Source organism: Trachypithecus francoisi, unplaced genomic scaffold, assembly GCF_009764315.1.
Source record: "Trachypithecus francoisi isolate TF-2019V2 unplaced genomic scaffold, Tfra_2.0 Lachesis_group16, whole genome shotgun sequence".
Classification (NCBI taxonomy): domain Eukaryota; kingdom Metazoa; phylum Chordata; class Mammalia; order Primates; family Cercopithecidae; genus Trachypithecus; species Trachypithecus francoisi.
The window spans coordinates 90143869-90162556 of record NW_022681461.1 but is presented as its reverse complement, the minus strand read 5'-3'; the positions used below and the strand labels follow the sequence as shown (position 1 = coordinate 90162556).

The 18688-nt window shown below is 45.5% G+C and overlaps 2 protein-coding genes across 5 annotated transcripts in view; one reads left to right on the top strand and one right to left on the bottom strand.

The window, feature by feature from the left end:
• GRHPR (glyoxylate and hydroxypyruvate reductase) overlaps positions 1-18688 on the top strand; it is a 48785-nt gene that overhangs the window by 14226 nt on the left and 15871 nt on the right. The window contains exon 9 of one of the 3 annotated variants that reach the window (XM_033238070.1): positions 1134-1268. The exons of 1 other annotated variant lie outside the window; for it this stretch is intronic. In XM_033238070.1, the coding sequence (XP_033093961.1) occupies positions 1134-1198 (65 nt within the window). In that variant the 3' untranslated portion in view covers positions 1199-1268. Of the gene's footprint in view, positions 1-141; positions 476-1133; positions 1269-18688 lie in introns of those variants that run through there. One more of the 3 variants, XM_033238069.1, reaches the window with a different exon arrangement.
• The window catches only part of ZBTB5 (zinc finger and BTB domain containing 5), a 46195-nt gene continuing 29311 nt past the window's right edge, over positions 1805-18688 (bottom strand). For both annotated transcript variants that reach the window (XM_033238067.1, XM_033238068.1), the window contains exon 2: positions 1805-6236. In XM_033238067.1, the coding sequence (XP_033093958.1) occupies positions 4199-6232 (2034 nt within the window). In that variant the 5' untranslated portion in view covers positions 6233-6236 and the 3' untranslated portion in view covers positions 1805-4198. The remainder of the gene's footprint in view (positions 6237-18688) is intronic.

Sequence of the window (18688 nt, the reverse complement as noted above, 5' to 3'; positions counted from 1 at the left end):
CTTAGTGACCAAGGGAGAAAAGGCAAGGCATGGAACCATGAGGTAGTCTCTATTCTTCTTACTGGCAAACCCAAGCCATGAAAACAGCCCAGCTGAAGTCTGCTGAACCACCCTTCTTATCTTCCTCTCTCTCCTTTCCAGTGATCCTGCCCCACATTGGCAGTGCCACCCACAGAACCCGCAACACCATGTCCATGTTGGCAGCTAGCAACCTGTTGGCTGGCCTGAGAGGGGAGCCGATGCCCAGTGAACTCATGCTGTAGCCAAACAGTAGAGATGGAGGGCCGGGAGGCAAACCGTACCCTGGTATTCTGTCAGACGCACCCAGGCTTGATTTGGATCCACAGGCACAGCGAAGGGAAAGTCTGATTCTCTGAGGAAAGAGTGATTCTGATAGATGTACTTGTCACATTGGTGGCTGGACACACTTGAGCCAAAAGTGTGTAATTCTATTATTAAATAGTTCTCTGAGAGACCGTCTTGGCCTGTAAATGGGGAAGCTAACAAGTGCGTATGGCTGGGCATGGTGATGCACCTCTACGGTCCCAGCAACTCAGGAGGCTGAGTGGGAAGGATCCTGAGGCCAGTTCAAGGCTGCAGTGTGCTATGATCACTCCTTAAATCGCCACTACACTTAGCCTGGGCAATGTAGCAAGGACCTGTTTCTAAAAAAACATTAAAAATACGGCCGGGCGCGGTGGCTCAAGCCTGTAATCCCAGCACTTTGGGAGGCCGAGACGGGCGGATCACGAGGTCAGGAGATCGAGACCATCCTGGCTAACACGGTGAAACCCCGTCTCTACTAAAATATACAAAAAATTAGCCGGGCGAGATGGCGGGCGCCTGTAGTCCCAGCTACTCGGGAGGCTGAGGCGAGAGAATGGCGTAAACCCGGGAGGCGGAGCTTGCAGTGAGCTGAGATCCGGCCACTGCACTCCAGCCTGGGCGACAGAGCGAGACTCCGTCTCAAAAAAAAAAAAAAAAAAAAAAAAAAAAATACAAAGAGCATCTGTTTGAAAGTCACAACATCCAATGATCTGCCTGGCTCTGCTTCCCACCCCAGCCCTCAGCCCTGGGCATTTTCCTTATTGGAACCTGTCCAAACCACCTTACGCCTCATCTTCTCTGCCCAGATTCCTTCACTTGTCCCTCACCAAGGACGGGACAAGCAGAACCCAGTTGTGACCATGGCACTTGAATATGATACCTAGACCATCAGGAAAATTAAAGAGCCCTTCTAGAAAAGGAGTTAACTGGAAGAAATGAGAACTAGGTAAGGACGTTTAACACTCTTATTTTGGTCAAGAACAATTAGAGGTAGGTGGATTTAATTTTAAAATTAGTTTCAGCACCTACACATGGTTACCTTTGCCCATCCTGTCTCCCCAGCCCCTCCCTGCCCCCAGGTGGATGGTTTTTTTTTTTTAAATCACCACCTTACCCACCTTCTCCAAGGTCAGGCCACAGCACTGCCATTGCCAAAGCCCTGCTCAGTGCTCAAGGAATCAGCTTCTAGAACTGGCAGATGGAGTTTCCAACTTGAGAGGCAGGTCCAGGGTGCAGCATAAGATTAGGCAGGCCCTTGGAGAGCAACTGGGTAGACTGAAAGCAAAATCTCATGCATGTGCATAGCTCAAAGACAGAAAAGGAAGGCGGAGGAAGGCAGAAGGGAATGATTTGAGGGGAATGACCAGTTAACTTACTAGGTTTGGTTTAAAACAAAGTACTAGTCAAAGAAGGGCTGGCAAAGAGATATTACCCTCTTTTGTTTCAACCTTAATAACCTAAAGAAAAATAACACATATTTAGAGGCATGAATATGACAAATTTTTTATTTCAAAATCTCAAGTTGTAACCAGCTATAGCACCACTGACATGGATGCCTTGATAGAACTCTATGATCTGATCACCAGAAAAGATTCTACATGATCACGCCAGACTATAATTAAGGCTAACCAATCAAAATTCAGGTACCCAATACCAGTTATAATCCAGATAGAAACTACAGATCATAGGAACCCTGGGACTGGTTTTCCAGGGAACCCTGGAATTATTTTTTAAGTGCTACAGCATGTACAAGGACACTGGCCCACAAGCTTGCTTCTCACACGTAGAAACTGACCGACTAAGAGGTAGATGAGAGATTCCAGGTTCCATCTAGCAGTGGAGAGGCAGGGCTCCAGCATGTATCAGAGATAAGCCCCAAAAGCAAAGTCCACTTATGCTTCAGCAGAGGTGAGCGGACAGGCTCCTGGCACCACTTCTTACTCCAAAGGGAAGGGAAGGAGCCCTGTGTCACTGGCTCCTCTCCCTGGGTCCAGGTGGGGCCTCTCGTTTTCTCCAGGCTTACCCACTGTGTCCCAAGGTTAATCTCACAAGACACTGGTTCCTACATCACGTAAAGGGTGGATGGGGAGCCTCCTAATACCATGTCAACATGACCGCTAACCAGGAGCCACACACACAACTGAATTTCACAGGACCCCATATCCTCCAGTGGGCTCTTTCCCACATCTACTCGAAAGGAATCGTGGCTTTCCCTTTGGGCTTTTCTTCCTGGGAATCAGTCCACGGGAGATGCCAAGCCCCGCTGGAACATGAAATTATCCACAGATGTGTAACTGCATACTCTAACAGGAGAGAAAACACGCTCATTTTTGTTTCCAGCTACACATACTTAGCTTTCTAAACACAAAAACTGAATATCTGAATTATGCATGATGGTTTGGTATCTCTAAGAAAGCATATAAAACATAAAATGAACTCATGTTCGTGCATGAATTAAACTGACTTCATGAGTCCTAGGGAGATGCATTAACCTGTGCTGTTCCCCTGGACGCACACTTGGCCTCACACAGGTGCCACTAACAGCCCCGATGGCACAGTGTCAGAGGACAGCAAGGTGGGGCTGGGGAAGTGAGGATGCAGGGCCCAGAGAGACCCTGGGCAGTGACCCGAGTGCCTCCAACAGTCTCAGATGCTACTTGATTATTTCTATGCTATGGGCTGTCAACTCTTAAACAGGCTACAAAATATTTACCCCATGCACTACTATGTTTGGATTTCAAACAATTTTAAACATTTGGGATCAGATTGGGGGAGCAACAAATAATAAAATTAGGGTCTGTACTGTTAAAGTATAGTATATAACAGTAATAAAACCCGTGTGGGGGCATTTTTGGTTAATTTGTCATCGAAAACAGTAATCTAAACCTGGGAGAGCTGCTATATGGGGAGGGGAGAGTGAAGAAATGAAGTGGAGAACAGGCTTGTCCTCGGGTAGGATGTGTCAGCTTAGACTGGCCCTCAACATCTGGATGGGGCAATGGGTAAATGTGCTATGGAAGACCCCACAAAATGACTCCACGTCATCAGAACAAAGACAAACACAAGCTCTTTTCTGACTTCCTAACATAGAACTGTAACATCTGTAATACAAGTTGCTTAAAATACTGCTCAAACAGCACATACGGAAACAATACCTTGTCACTCTCTACAAGTACATACTCCATTTACAATTTGGTTTTTAAACCAGAAAAAACTGTTAAAACATCTATCCAACAGTGATGTATTCAAGAGTATATACACCTAATAGTCCAAGAGAATGCTCACTCTGGACCCAGTGTCAGCACCAAAGTGCAGTGTGTGTGACTGCAAATCAGGTAAAAATAAAAAATACAGTACTTTCTGAGGCCTAGGACTAGCTCAGGATACACTTTAAAGCATTTGTGGCAGACAGGCGTGTCCTCAAAGGCCTTCCTTTAAGACAGGCACCAAATCACCACTGGTTACACATAAGTGCATTTTGCATCACTGTATAGGGATAATAATATTCCCATCAGAAGGTATAGGAAATTTAAATGCTACACAGTTTTACAAAAATTGCTAGAAAATTTTTTTTTGCACTTCAACTTTTAAATGTGCCACTTTCAACATCAATTACAAACTACTTTCTGACTGCATTACTCAACCCTAAGGAAGAACCTGGTTTCAGGGATTGCATCCCTTTCCCAAGACGTGCACTTGATTCAGAAATGCAGCAGCACAACTACTACATGTTAGTTCTCCGGTTATTAGTTGCTAAACTGCTTAAGAGCCACTGGGCAGCGAGAAGCCTCGAACCCAAAGGCATTAACTGCTTACCAAAAGAAATTCAGTCCGACAACTGGCCTCAGCGTTGTCTTGTAAGGACAAACAGCTAGAGCAAAGTGCTGGGAAGATTGCTGCTCTGCCAGCGCAGGCAGGTAGTCTTTGAGTGCTTATACAGGTGGCTGGACTGACTAAACCTCTTGCCACACTTCAGGCAGGCGTAGGGCTTTTCACCTGTATGAACACGGATGTGTTTCTTGCAATCTGTCAAAGTCAGAAAAGTTTTGCAGCAGATTTTGCAGGCATACTTGCGAGCTCCCTCTACAACCAAAACATTGTGCTCTGATAAGGCCTTCTTGCACTTTGACAGAACATCTGCAGATGCTCTGGTCAATTGTGGAGGGCCAGGCTGGGAAGGATGGCCATTTTCAAATGAGGATGCAGCTCCATTCATCATTAGCTGGGAACTGGTAGAGTTTTCTGGGATCTGTGAGCTCCTGACAGAAGTTACAACTGGCATTTTGGGAGCTATGCGGCGATAGTATGGAAAGTTACTGGCTCCTCCCCTTGGGGAACCTATCATTACCCTGGAGAAGGAGGAGTGGAGGCCCAAACCAGACCTGGAAAAGTCCATCCCAAACTGTTCTCCTCCTTGGTAGCCTGAAGTCTGCACACACGGCAGGCCCATCACCTCCTGCATAGGCCTGACGAAGTGGGAGTCTGCAGGTTCACTAAATGGGTTCTCTACATGGGAGCCAGGGGCAGAGGAGGGCCCACCTGCAGGCCCAGCCTCTGGACTCAACAAATAAGGGGCCTCGCTCTCCAGCCTGCAGTCACTAGTGGTGTTTGGGATATTATCATCATTGTTCTGATTTGCAGTGAAGTTATTTCCTCTGCTCTTGTTAAGAAAATTTGAAATACTAAAAGTGGACTTATGCTCTAGGTTATTTGTGACCTCCAAAATGTGGATATCACCTACCCTGTCTGTGCTAGACTGGGGATCTGAAAAACTCCGATCACTGCTTTCAGGGCTGAGGTCTATCTTCTCAGCACTGACCACAACTCCTTCCACTTCTACAGACTCGCTGCCTTCTGCTTGTGAGGTCACATCGCTCACTTCATCCTGAGGCTCAGGTGAGCTCAGGGGCTCAGATTTAACCACCACTCTCATGTGCTCCTTCTCACCAAGGCCAACCTCAGGATTTTCACACTGAAAACTACTTTTCTCAGTTGCAGCTTCCTGATCAAAACTAGTCTCAACCTGAGTTGCACGAGAGGCCATGGACAACTGTGCCATGTTGCCAGCACTGTTATCAGACTGGCTGGGCACCTGGGCATCTTCTTGAGTGCCAAAAGACTGATCAAACATGATCGCACTGTCTTCCTGGTTATCAGTCATTCCATCAGCTTTAGGATTATCCACAATTTTCAGAGAATCTGGTGAAAAGAACTCCTCCCGAGAATGAACCCCTGAAGGCCCATTCTCCGGTGTAACATCTGAAATGGCAGACTCATCCATGGAGGGTCGGAGGCGCTGCCTGGCCCGCTCTTCTGCAGACTGCTTGCGCTTATGAAGGCGTCTCATGGGGAAGGGCGTGCGCTGATCCAGGTTACTGCGCATGGAAGAGCTCATGGGGGCTGGCTGCTCCTCGCCATTCTGGCTGGAATTGAGGGCTGAGCTCACAATACTTAGTCCCAGCTGCTGTAGCATAAAGGAGCGCTGCATGCGGGCGTTCTGCTCCTGAACGCGCTCACTGGGGGGAGACATGGGCAGCGTCCTTGTCGTTAAGTAATGTTTACATGCCTTAACAACAGAGTTCAAATGCAGGTGAGAGGCTGCCAATAAGACATCCATAACATTGCTCTCCCCCAGCATGAGGGTGGACGTATACATCATGTCAATCAGTGCAGCAAAGGCCTCTGCTGTCACCACCTCGCTATCCAGCTGGATCATGTTCATGGTCTGATCTCCTTCTGCCACTGAGAACAGGGCTCGGAAATGCGTGCTGCATGCCGCCAGCACGGAGCGGTGGGCTTTAAAGTGTCTATTCCCTACCACAATGACACAATCACAGAGCTGGCCATGAAGTCTCTGGTAGTTCAGCTGCTGGAAGATTTGTTCAAAGTGACCAGGAAAATCCATGATTCTACAGGAAAACAAAGAAAATGTTAAGACCTAGAAAAGCTTCAAAGTCAGAACACAAAGGGTATGATGAAAAGAGTGGAATGGATGGCCAAGCTTGGAGCTGTGAAGCCTGTGATATCTCTGATAATGGGCACATACACTAAGAGCTTGTCATATAAGGAGCAAATGCCAATTCAGCCATCAGCCCAGAAGGCATGCACACATGTGGGCCCAGCTACTGACAGGCTTCCCTTTTTCTTCATATGAGCCACGTATAACACTAAGGGGCTAAGTTAGTAAAGACCAGTGTGTGAGTGATGGATATCTATCCCACAGAAGTTTGTTAGAGTTCTGCATTCCCTAACGATGAGGAATGAATGCCAAGAAATTCCAAAATCTTAGGAACCTTAAATAAGTGAAAAGGGCAAATTAATATTAGTGTGGAAGATTTCCAGTTATAGAGGGTAGCAGATTGCACATACGCATTTGCCCCCTGTTCATTCTTGAAACCCCACTAAAATGACACTAAGCCAGGCGTGGTGGGTCACACCTGTAATCTCAGCACTTTGGGAGGCTGAGATGGGCAAATCACCTGAGGTCAGGAGTTCAAGACGAGCCTGACCAACATGGTGAAACTCCGTCTCTACTAAAAATGCAAAAAAATTAGCCAGGCATGGCGGTATGTACTTGTAATCCCAGGTACTCAGGAGGCTAAGGCAGGAGAATTGCTTGAACCCAGAAGGCGGACATTGCAGTGAGCCAAGATCGTGCCATTGCACTCCCAGCCTGGGTGACAAGAGCGAGACTTCATCTCAAACAAACAAACAAACAAAAACACTGAAGTTTTTTGGTTTCATTGTTGTTTTAAAGGTATACACCCACAAGAAAAAAGAGAATGAGAAGGGCTTCAACAGCATTTTGGAAGCTGGGGAGCAGGTAAATCAGTGCTAACTAACTCAGCACACCCCAAAAGTGAAAATCCTAAACTGGCAGTGGATAAAACAACCTAACATATAAATCTCATTCCCAAAGGCCAAGGAACTGGTTGCCCTTGCCAGGGGAAATGGAATGAAGGTGTGGCTAAGGCAGGAGGCCTGGCTGAAAATCCATCCAATAAAAAAAATAAAAACAAAACAAAACAACCCTAGGCCAGATGCGGTGGCTCATGCCTGTAATCCTATAGCACTTTTGGAGTCTGTGGTGGGAGGACTGCCTGAGCTTAGGAGTTTGAGACCAGCCTGGGCAACAAGGTGAAACTCTGTTTCTACCAAAAATACAAAAAATTGGCTGGGCGTGGTGGTGTGTGCCTCTGGTCCCAGCTACTCAGGAGGCTAAAGGGGGAGGATCACTTGAGCCTGGGAGGCGGAGGCTGCAGTGAGCAGAGATCGCACCACTGCACTCCAACCTAGGTGAGAGAGAAACCTGTCTCAAAAAAAAATTAGCTGAGTATGGTGGTGTGCACCTGTGGTCCCAGCTACTTGGGAGGCTGAGGTGGGAGGATCACTTGAGCCTGGGAAGTCAAGACTTCTGTGAACTGTGACTGGACCACTGCACTCCAGCCTAAGCAACACAGCAAGGCCCTGTCTCAGAAAATAAAATAAAAATAAGTGAATGAATAAGAAAAAGAGAAGGAATTAATCAGGTCCAACATCTTGACTACAGAAAGAGAAAAGTAAGAATACAGAGGGTGAAAATGATGTAAGAAATGGTTTTTGTTTTGTTTTGAGACAGAGTTTCGTTCTGTTCCCCCAGGCTAGAGTACAATGGCGCGATGTCGGCTCACTGACCTCTGCCTCCCCGGTTCAAGTGATTCTCCTGCCTCAGCCTCCTCACTAGCTGGGATTATAGGTGCCCGGCTAATTTTTGTATTTTTAGTAGAGACAGGGGTTTTACCATGTTGGTCAGGCTGGTCTCCAACTCCTGATCTCAGGTGATCCGCCCATCTTGGCCTCCCAAAGTGCTGGGATTACAGGCAGGAGCCACTGCGCCCAGCCAAGAAATGGTATTTTTTTAAATTTTGAGAACTGAATAAATTTTCTTATTAAGACTAACAAGGCCTACCATCCTGGCTAACATGGTGAAACCCTGTCTCTACTAAAAAAAAAATACAAAAAACTAGCCGGGCGACGTGGCAGGCGCCTGTAGTCCCAGCTACTCGGGAGGCTGAGGCAGGAGAATGGCGTAAACCCGGGAGGCGGAGCTTGCAGTGAGCTGAGACCCGGCCACTGCACTCCAGCCTGGGCGGCAGAGCGAGACTCCGTCTCAAAAAAAAAAAAAAAAAAGACTAACAAGGCCCAAGAAGTACTCAACAATATGAAGATACAAATCCCCACACTAGGCTGATATCAGGAATAAAATTGGCATTTGTCTTTGCCATAGCAGCATTGCAAGCTAGAAGATGACAGTTCCTTCAAAATTATCCAAAAAAAAATTTCCAACTTAGAATTCCACACCCAGCCAAACTATTAATCAATTAGGATAAACTAAGGTATTTTCAGATAAGAACCCAAAGGTTTATCCTTTCTCAGGAAGCAACTAAGATTGCAGGAAACAGGAGACTCACTAGAGAAGACAGGCAAAGGGAATCCCAAGGATAATGATGAAGCCCCAGATGACAACTAGGCAGCAGGCCTGGAGAGCAAAAGCAGTCAGACTGGAGCAGGAAGGACTCCAAGGAGTGGGTCTCCAGGGGGTATGGAAAAAAGAATGGATAGATAACCTGATGTGATTGGGAGTGCTTAGAATTTACCAGTTCTATCAAAATGTGAAGATGGGTCATTAAAAAAGATAAGAAAATTTTAAATGGATCAACGATTAACTCCAGGAAAAGAAAAAAAAAGGTTTACTTGTAGGGCACAATATGTAATTCATTTGCAGACAGTATTTACACAGTCATAAAATAAGTACACTAACCAAATGTGAGATACTGGGAAGATGAGAGAAAGCAACTTTGCATGGGGGGAGGGGATAGAGGAGATGAGGTATAATAAAGTTAAGTCTTCACTTTCCTTATTAATCTAGAAATACAGTCTGAAATAGGTTATCTCAAAAAATAGTAATTTGGCATGTAAGTACAGAAGTTGGTTGAGCATGGTGGCTCATGCCTATAATCCCAGCGCTTTGGGAGGTCGAGGTAGGTGGGTCCCTTGAGCCCCCAGGAGTTCGAGACCAGCCTGCGCAACATGGCGAAACCCCATCTCTTACTAAAAATACAGAAACAATTAGCCGGGTATGGTGGTGTGTGCCTGCAGTCCCAGCTATTTGGGAGGCTGAGGTGGATCATTTGAGCCTGGGAGTCAGAGGTTGCAGTGAGCAGAGATCACGTCACTGCACTCTAATCTGGGAGACAGAGTGAGACCCTGTCTCAAAACAACAACAACAAATGGAAGTCAATAGTGGAAGAAATAGCTGAAATAATTGAAAGTGGTTGCCTCTGAGAAGTGGGTAATTGATGGGGAAAAGGATGGGACAGGGGACTGCTGTTCTGTTGTTTCTTTTCACCTATAAGACTTATGGAACTCTAGGCTGGGTGTGGTAGCTCATGCCTGTAATCCTAACCCTTTGGGAGGCCGAGGTGGGTGGACTGCTTGAGCTCAGGAGTTCGAGACCACCGTGGGCAACATGGCAAAACCCCACCTCAACTAAAAATACAAAAAGTAGCCGGCCATGGTGGCAAGTGCCCGCCATGTAGTCCCAGCGTACTTGGGAGGCTAAGGCAGGAGGATTGCTTCAGCCCAGGGGCCAGAGGTTATAGACAGCGAAGATCGCTGCACTGCAACCTGGGCGACAGAGCAAGTCTCTGTCTCAAATAAATAAATACATAAAAATGTATAATCATATTTATAAAATTTAAAAAAAGGTAGATCCGTGGCATTCTAAAGGGATATACCTATTTGCAAATCTCCAAAATTCACAAATACCATCATGGCATTTCATAAGAAGGCAGCATGGGTGCCAAGTGGCTCACCAGGCCCAACCACTTGCTCTGATGCCCCAGTCGTACAGTCTTACAGGCCAAAGTTGGTCAGGATCATGGGAAATAACTGAAATGGCAAACTAAGTCCACAAAACCCAAGGGTCTACTGTGGCGACTGAGACTATTATGCTATTCAGCTATACTTGGAAAATTAACTATCGGAAAAGCAAAATCCCTCAAAGCAGCAGCCACATGTTGGCCATATTGTTTTGCCTCCTATGTTTGTTGACCTCTGATGAATTTCCAACATCAAAATAGATCACTGAAACACACACCTTCCCACTGAGGTGTCTGCTCTTTGCTATCATGTGTGAGAGATGAGATCTCCAAAGATGCAGCCACTGCCACATCCCTTCTTGCTTTACCAAGCTTTCCTGCAGAAAGCAGAGAGCCAGCAGTGGCAGGCAGCAGCACACACATCCCAGGTCCCCACCCAACTCACTCAGGGCCCACAGAGCTCAAGGCTTTGGGGAGATTAAACGAAATGCTCATAAGTCTATAGCCCTGCCTTAGAAAGTACACTCATATATGAGTAAGTGCCAAGTTCCAGAGGGGTGATTATTCTGTAGCAGTAACAGGGAAGAAACATTCTGGTTTGAGGAATAAAATAAATTAAACAGGGAGTTGTGGTGGGAAGTTGTACAAGCCTCAGAGTTGCTCTTAGCGACCATGGAAGCTTGGGCCCAACAGGCAAAAACAAGGAACACCAGACACTCAGCGTTATTGCTTTCTCTCCTACAGTGGGGAATAGACCCAGTGTATTAGTCTGTTTTCACACTGCTATAAAGAAATACCCAAGACTGGGTAATTTATAAAGGAAAGAGGTTTAATTGACTCACAGTTCTGCATGGCTGAGGTGGCCTCAGGAAACTTACAATCATGGTAGAAGGCGAAGGGGAAGCAAGGACCTTCTTCACATGGTGGCAGGAGAAGAGTGTGTGTGAAGGAGAAACTGTCATTTATAAAACCATCAGACATTGTGAGAACTCACTATCACAATAATAGCATGGGGGAAACCACCCCCAGGATCCAATCGCCTCCTTCCCTCCACGTGGGGATTACAATTTGAGATGAGATTTGGGTTGGGACAGGAGCCAAACCATATCACCCAGCATTGTATTAACAGTCTCACTGGTGATAGTAACAGAGGTAATGGTAGTGGTAATAAAATATATATTTTTTAATGTGCTTTTTTTTTTTTTGAGACAAGGTTTCACCCTGTTGCGCAGGCTAGAGTACAATGGCATGATCATAGCTCACTGTAGCCTTGAACTCCTGGTGTCAAGCAATCCTCCTGCCAGCCTGGGATTATAGGTATAATAACAGTAACTACTGAGAGCCTGACAGTCACTATTCTAAGTACTTTTAATTTACATTATTTCTAATCGTCAAAACAACAGTGGCAGGTGGGAATTATTTTCCTGACTTAATAGATGAGGGGGGCCATAAAAGACTGATTTTGCGGCCGGGCGCGGTGGCTCAAGCCTGAAATCCCAGCTCTTTGGGAGGCCGAGACGGGCGGATCACGAGGTCAGGAGATCGAGATCATCCTGGCTAACACGGTGAAACCCCGTCTCTACTAAAAATACAAAAAAACTAGCCGGGCGAGGTGGCGGCGCCTGTAGTCCCAGCTACTCGGGAGGCTGAGGCAGGAGAATGGCGTAACCTGGGAGGCGGAGCTTGCAGTGAGCTGAGATCTGGCCACTGCACTCCAGCCTGGGTGACAGAGCGAGACTCCGTCTCAAAAAAAAAAAAGACTGACTTTGCAAATAAATAGTATTTCAACCAGGCATACTGATTTAAAAGGACAGTAATATTCTGTTCAATGCTTCTCTTTTTTTTTTTAAAAAAAAAGCAATAGAGCTTATATGAGAAAAAGAGCTTACTTAAAAATTATAGGACTGGGCATGGTGGCTCACATCTGTAATTCCCAGTACTTTGGAAGGCCAAGGTGGGAAGATTACCTGAGCCCAGGAGTTCGAGACCAGCCTAGGCAACATGGCAAGACCTCATCTCTAAAATAAATAAATCATCAAATTTTTAAAATTGTGGTCCCAGAAACACCATTTTGAGGAAATTTTCCAAGAGCCAGGGGACCTTTGAAAAGAGGCTGCTAAGGTAGCTAAACACAACCCCAACAAAGATAAAAGGTTTAAAAAATACTGGAAGATGGCCGGGCGCAGTGGCTCAAGCCTGTAATCCCAGCACTTTGGGAGGCCGAGACGGGCGGATCACGAGGTCAGGAGATCGAGACCATCCTGGCTAACACAGTGAAACCCCGTCTCTACTAAAAATACAAAAACTAGCCGGGCGAGGTGGTGGGCGCCTGTAGTCCCAGCTACTCGGGAGGCTGAGGCAGGAGAATGGTGTAAACCCAGGAGGCAGAGCTTGCAGTGAGCTGAGATCCGGCCACTGCACTCCAGTCCGGGCGACAGAGCGAGACTCCGCCTCAAAAAAAAAAAAAAAAAAAAAAAAAAAACTGGAAGATAGGCAAACAGTACATACAATCTTTTAACTTCCCATCAGCCTAGAGATCCACAGCTCTACACTAGATCCCCCATCATAGGCCTTGAGACCAACTCAAGTTCTCCACGCTCCTCTCAAAACACTTTAGGGATGCTTGGAACTTCTGTTATACCTTGTTGGCAGACCATCTTCAGGCAATACAGAGGCAATGTCTGCACCATAACTATGATTCCACCTTGGGAAAGTGGGACTCACAATTTGCAGGATATCCAAATGTGAAGGGGGAAGGGGTGTTCAAGATTCTGGGAAGCTGCAAATGACAGATGTCCACTATAGCATCCCTCTGACAAACACGGCCCCTCTACATATTAATCCAGGTGACTTTGGAAATGCATAGTTTTACTAAGAGGTGATCTTCCTAGAAATGAAAGAAAGAACCAAACAACAGAAGGACAGATGAGCTGGTGTTACATGTAACATCTTCAAGTACCAATTTATTAAGTCCTGATTACTCTGCCATGGACTGCTAAAGAAGTAGGGTAAATTTTCTTAAAAAAAGGAACTCTAGGCCGGGCGCCATAGCTCAAGCGTGTAATCCCAGCACTTTGGGAGGCCAAGACGGGCAGATCACGAGGTCAAGAAATCGAGACCATCCTGGCTAACACGGTGAAACCCCGTTTCTACTAAAAAAAAAATACAAAAAAACTAGCCGGGCAAAGGTGGCAGGCGCCTGTAGTCCCAACTGCTCGGGAGGCTGAGGCAGGAGAATGGCGTAAACCCGGGAGGCGGAGCTTGCAGTGAGCTGAGATCTGGCCACTGCGCTCCAGCCTGGGTCACGACAGAGTGAGACTCCGTCTCAAAAAAAAAAAAGGAACTCTAAAGAAATTAAAACAGAAAATTTAAAACTATTTGTCAACTTATTTAAAAATAACAATAAACAATTACAGCCAGGCACGGTGGCTCACACCTGCAATCCCAGCACTTTGGAAGGCCAAGGCAGGCAAATCATGAGGTCAAGAGATCGAGACCATCCTGGCCAACATAGTGAAACCCCGACTCTACTAAAAATACAAAAATTAGCTGGGCATGGTGGCCCGTGCCTGTAGTCCCAGCTACTCGGGAGGCTGAGGCAGGGGAATCGCTTGCACCTGGGAGGCGGAGAGTGCAGTGAGCCAAGATCACGCCACTGCACTCCAGCCTGGTGACAGAGCGAGACTCCGTCTCAAAAAAATAATAATAAAAATAAATAAATGATAAACAATTACATGTTAACATAACATTTTAATAACTGGGCCGGGCACGGTGGCTCACACCTGTAAAACCAGCAAGCACTTTGGGAGGCCGAGGTGGAAGGATCAGTTGAGCCCAGGAATTCAAGACCAGCCTGGGCAACATAGTGAGATTCCATCTCTATATATAAAAAAAAGTTATTTAAAAAATAAATAACTATTTTCCAAAAACATAAGAGGGGTACTGTTTTATATTTTGGCATTAAGAGAAGACAACTGGATTCTCATATTTGCTTCTGCATTCAGGTTTGTGATATCACACATTGCATGGCCTCTGGAAAACTCCACTCCACATTCATGAATGAGTAAAAAAAAAGGGCTAGCGCAGTAGCTCATGCCTGTAATCCCAGCTCTTTTGGAGGTCCAGGTGGGCAGAGGCCAGGAGTTTGAGACCAGTTTGACCAACATGGTGAAACCCTGCCTCTACTAAAAATGTAAAAATTAGTCAGGCATGGTGGCGCATGCCTGTAGTCTCAGCTACTCGGGAGGTGAGACATATGAGAATTGCTTGAACCCAGGAGGTGGAGGTTGCAGTGAGCCAAGACTGTACCACTGCACTCTAGTCTGGGTGATAGTATGAGACTCTCAAAAAAAAAAAAAAGAATGAGTAAAAATGACATAGGAATTAAAGAGAAATTAGGCAGATAGTGAGGGTAAAGAGGCCCTCAGTAAGGTTTTCCTTTTAATGAAAAGCAGCCCCAAGTCATTTTTCATACTAACAAAGAGCAGCCTGTAAAATCAAGCTGCAGACATAGATGCCAGCAGTTGTGCCGATCACGTTCAAAACGGTGGCTTCATCTTGCCTTCTCTTTTTCAGCAATGTGTACAGTAAGGAGCAGACAATGGGGCAGGCCAAGGGGAAAGTCCATTTGCATAATAAGATTAGGATAAAGGCCAGGCGCGGTGGCTCAAGCCTGTAATCCCAGCACTTTGGGAGGCCGAGACGGGCGGATCACAAGGTCAGGAGATCGAGACCCTCCTGGCCTACACGGTGAAACCCCGTCTCTACTAAAAAATACAAAAAACTAGCCGGGCGAGGTGGCGGGCGCCTGTAGTCCCAGCTACTCGGGAGGCTGAGGCAGGAGAATGGCGTAAACCCGGAGGCGGAGCTTGCAGTGAGCTGAGATCCGGTAACTGCACTCCAGCCTGGGCGGCAGAGTGAGACTCCGTCTCAAAAAAAAAAAAAAAAAAAGATTAGGATAGAATGGACAGCCTTCCCCGAGTGCTATGTAAACGTCACACGTGATCAAACCAATCTGTGGGCCCTACGTAAATCAGATACCACCTCCTCAAGCCTGCCTATAAAATCTGGCAAATTCTGCCACCGGCTGGTCAATTCCTTTCAGAAACCCTTCTGTCTCACGAGAGAGAGAGCTGTTTTCCTTTCTCTTTGTTTCTTTCTTTGGCCTATTAAACATCCACTCCTAAACTCCTCGTGTGTGTCTGTGTCCCAGATTTTCTTGGCCCGAGACAACAAACCCCAGGTATCTAGCCCAGACAAGGAAGCTACTTCCAAAAAAAAAAAAAAAGCAAATAAGTCTTTGTATCATTATAAAAAGTTCTGACCTCACAGACCCCTTGAAAAAGTCTAGGGGGCCCATACAGATCACTGGACTATACTTCGTGAACTGCTGATCTAACAAAAATTTTAATTATATTCAGAAGACAGAAGAATGAGTAATATGCATTGAGCAAAACTGGTAGAATTACAAGGAGAAATTAACAAATTCATAAAGAGTAACAGTCTTACCTTTAATCAAGGAAGATGTCAATAGATAATGCCTAAACTGAAATTAAGAATTAGTTCCTGCCAGGCATGGTGGCTCACGCTTATTATAATCCCTTGGGAGGCCGAGGCGGGCAGATCACCTGAGGTCAAGAGTTCAAGACCAGCCTGGCCAACATGGTGAAACCCTGTCTCTACTAAAAATACAAAAATTAGCTGGGTGTGGTGGCACACACCTGTAATCCCAGCTACTCAGGAGGTTGAGGCAAGAGAATTGCTTGAACCTGGGAGGCGGAGGTTGCAGTGAGCTGAGATCAAGCCACCGTACTCCAGCCTGGGCAACAAAGCAAAACTCCATCTCAAAAAAAAAAAAAAGAATTAGCTCCAAGCATATTATTTAATATATATATGTAATTACCAAAAGAATTAGCTAAGAGTTGAAAGTGGTAGTCTTGGAGAAGAGAAAATGGAAAACAGGAACCTGGGCAACATGGTGAGACCCCCATCTCTACCAATAACACAAAAAAATAGCCGGGCGTGGTGATGCATACCTATAGTCCCAGCTACTCAGGAGACTGAGGTGGGAGGATTGCTTGAGCCCACAGGGGTGGAGGGTGCAGTGAGCTGAGATCATACCACCTGCACTCTAGTTTGGGTGACAGAGTGAGACCCTATCTCCAAAAAAAATTTAAAAAGAAAATGGAAAGCAGGGAAGGTAAGGCCTGGTGTTTGTCTTAAATCTTGTAGAACTACTGATTCGTTAAATGATGTTCACTGGCTAGGCACAGTGGCTCATGACTACAATCCCAGAATTTTGGGAGGCCAAGGTGGGTGGAACACTTGAGGCCAGGAGTTTGAGACCAGCCTGACCAACATGGCGAAACCCTGTCTCTACCAAAAATAAAAAATTAGCTGGGTGTGGTGGCACAGGCCTGTAATCCCAGATATTTGGGAGGCTGAGGCACAAGAATCGCTTGAACCTGGGAGATGGAGATTGCATTGAGCCAAGGTAGTGCCACTGCACTCCAGCCTGGCGACAGAGTGAGACCATCTCCAAAAAAAAAAAAAAAGACATGTACTTAGCAAATTTACATATACTTTTGGTAAGATAATAAATGTAAATAGAAACCCTGAATAGACTATAACCACATACATACAATTAGTAAAAACTGTCATTATCACCCCCTAAAAGGCATCAGTACTAAATAGTTTTGTAGGGAATATCTATCAAATGTTATGGAGAGGATAATTCTTATATTATTTAAGGGACAGAAAGCTTCCTATGATACAATAATGATATAAATAGTTATTGTATCACAAACCAGGTAATGCAACTATTAACACAGTAAATACCAATCTTTCTGAATGGATCAGGAAGAATGATTCATGCACAGTGAAGGGCTACCTATTGCTGTGGTTGTGTAACTGCTCAATAGGTTCACCGTGCCTCTGCCTACACAGAGATGATTTATCAAGACAGCAGAACTGCAATAGAGAAAGGGGAATTCACACAGAACCAGCTGTGTGGGAGGACCGGAGTTTTACTATTACTCAAATCAGTCTTCCCGAAAACTCGGGGATCAGAGTTTTTAAGGATAATTTGGTGGGTGGGGGCCAGTGAGTCAGGAGTGCTGATTGGTTGGGTTAGGGATGAAATCTAGGGAGTTGAAGCTGTTCTCTTATGCTGGGTCAGTTCCTCGGTGGGGGATACAGAACTGGTTGGCAGGTCCAGGTGGGGCCGTCCAGTTGTCAGAAATGCAAAAACCTGAAAAGACATCTCAAAAGGCCGATCTGAGGTTCACAATCGTGATGTTATCTTCAAGAGTAATTGGGGAAGTTGAAACTCTTATGACCTACCTAATGATGGCTGGTAATATTTAGAATTCCAGCCCCTCTCATTCTAACTTGGTGTCTGGTGGCCTTTCATTTGTTTTACAAGAACAGTTTAGCTTTATACTGTAAACAAAATTCCTTCCCAAGGCTAGTTTGGCCTATGCGCAGGAATGAATGAACAAGGACCGTTTAGAGGTTAGAAGCAAGATGGGGTCGGTTAGGTCTGATATCTTTCGCTGTCATAATTTTCTCAGTTATGATTTTGCAAAGGCAGTTTCAATTGCACTGACTGAATTTTAAGATAAGCTATTTAATATCTAGTAACAGAAGCACAACTCACAGTAAAAATGGGGTCATGAGTTAAACCAAATGCAGCTGACATACTAGCATTATTTTTGATATATGTTTTGGCCATCCCCAAAACCCAAAAGTCAATATTCCAAGAATTAGTTGGAAATAGCAGTGTATATCACTATTAATATAAAGCTCAAAAGTGATTCCAAAGACTATGAATACAAAGGAGGCTTAGATTCATACTGTTTTAATTAGGGTTCCCCAGAAGCAAACCATAAGAGAAAGATTCAAGTGCAAGTGATTTATCAAGAAGTTGTTCCCAGGAGAAAATGGGAGTAAGGAGCAGGAGAAAGCAGCAGCAGCCAAGCAAAGGTATGATATGGGGCAAAATCCCAGCCTTAGTGTGACCTAGCAGGTGTGCTCTGGAGTATAAACAATGCCTCTGAGTTTGAGCCACCTCAAGGCAAAGGTGCTGGTCTTTCATAGCCCTGCAGTCACTCAGTCAATGACTAAAAGCCTCCCTAGGGCAATGTAAACTGCCAGGCACTTCTGGTTCTCTGGGCCCATGCACAAAGTGATGCCAGTCACCCAAAGGCAGACCTCAAGAGTCACAGATGCAAGCTGTTACGCACATAACAGCTATAGAATAGGTGCACAGAACCGGTTATAGGGATCAAGGGCATCTGGTCAGAGCTACACAGTATCTGCTACACACACCTGGTGATACTAAAGAATAAAGCAACATGTAACCATATGGATAAACAGATGCTACTGCCTATTAGTAAGGAATATTCTTGTATATTTACATCATATATGTTGCACTCTCAATCTCCTACCCCTGTCCCATAACCATTAGGTGAACAAGAAATCTCTATTCCTTCATTGGATTC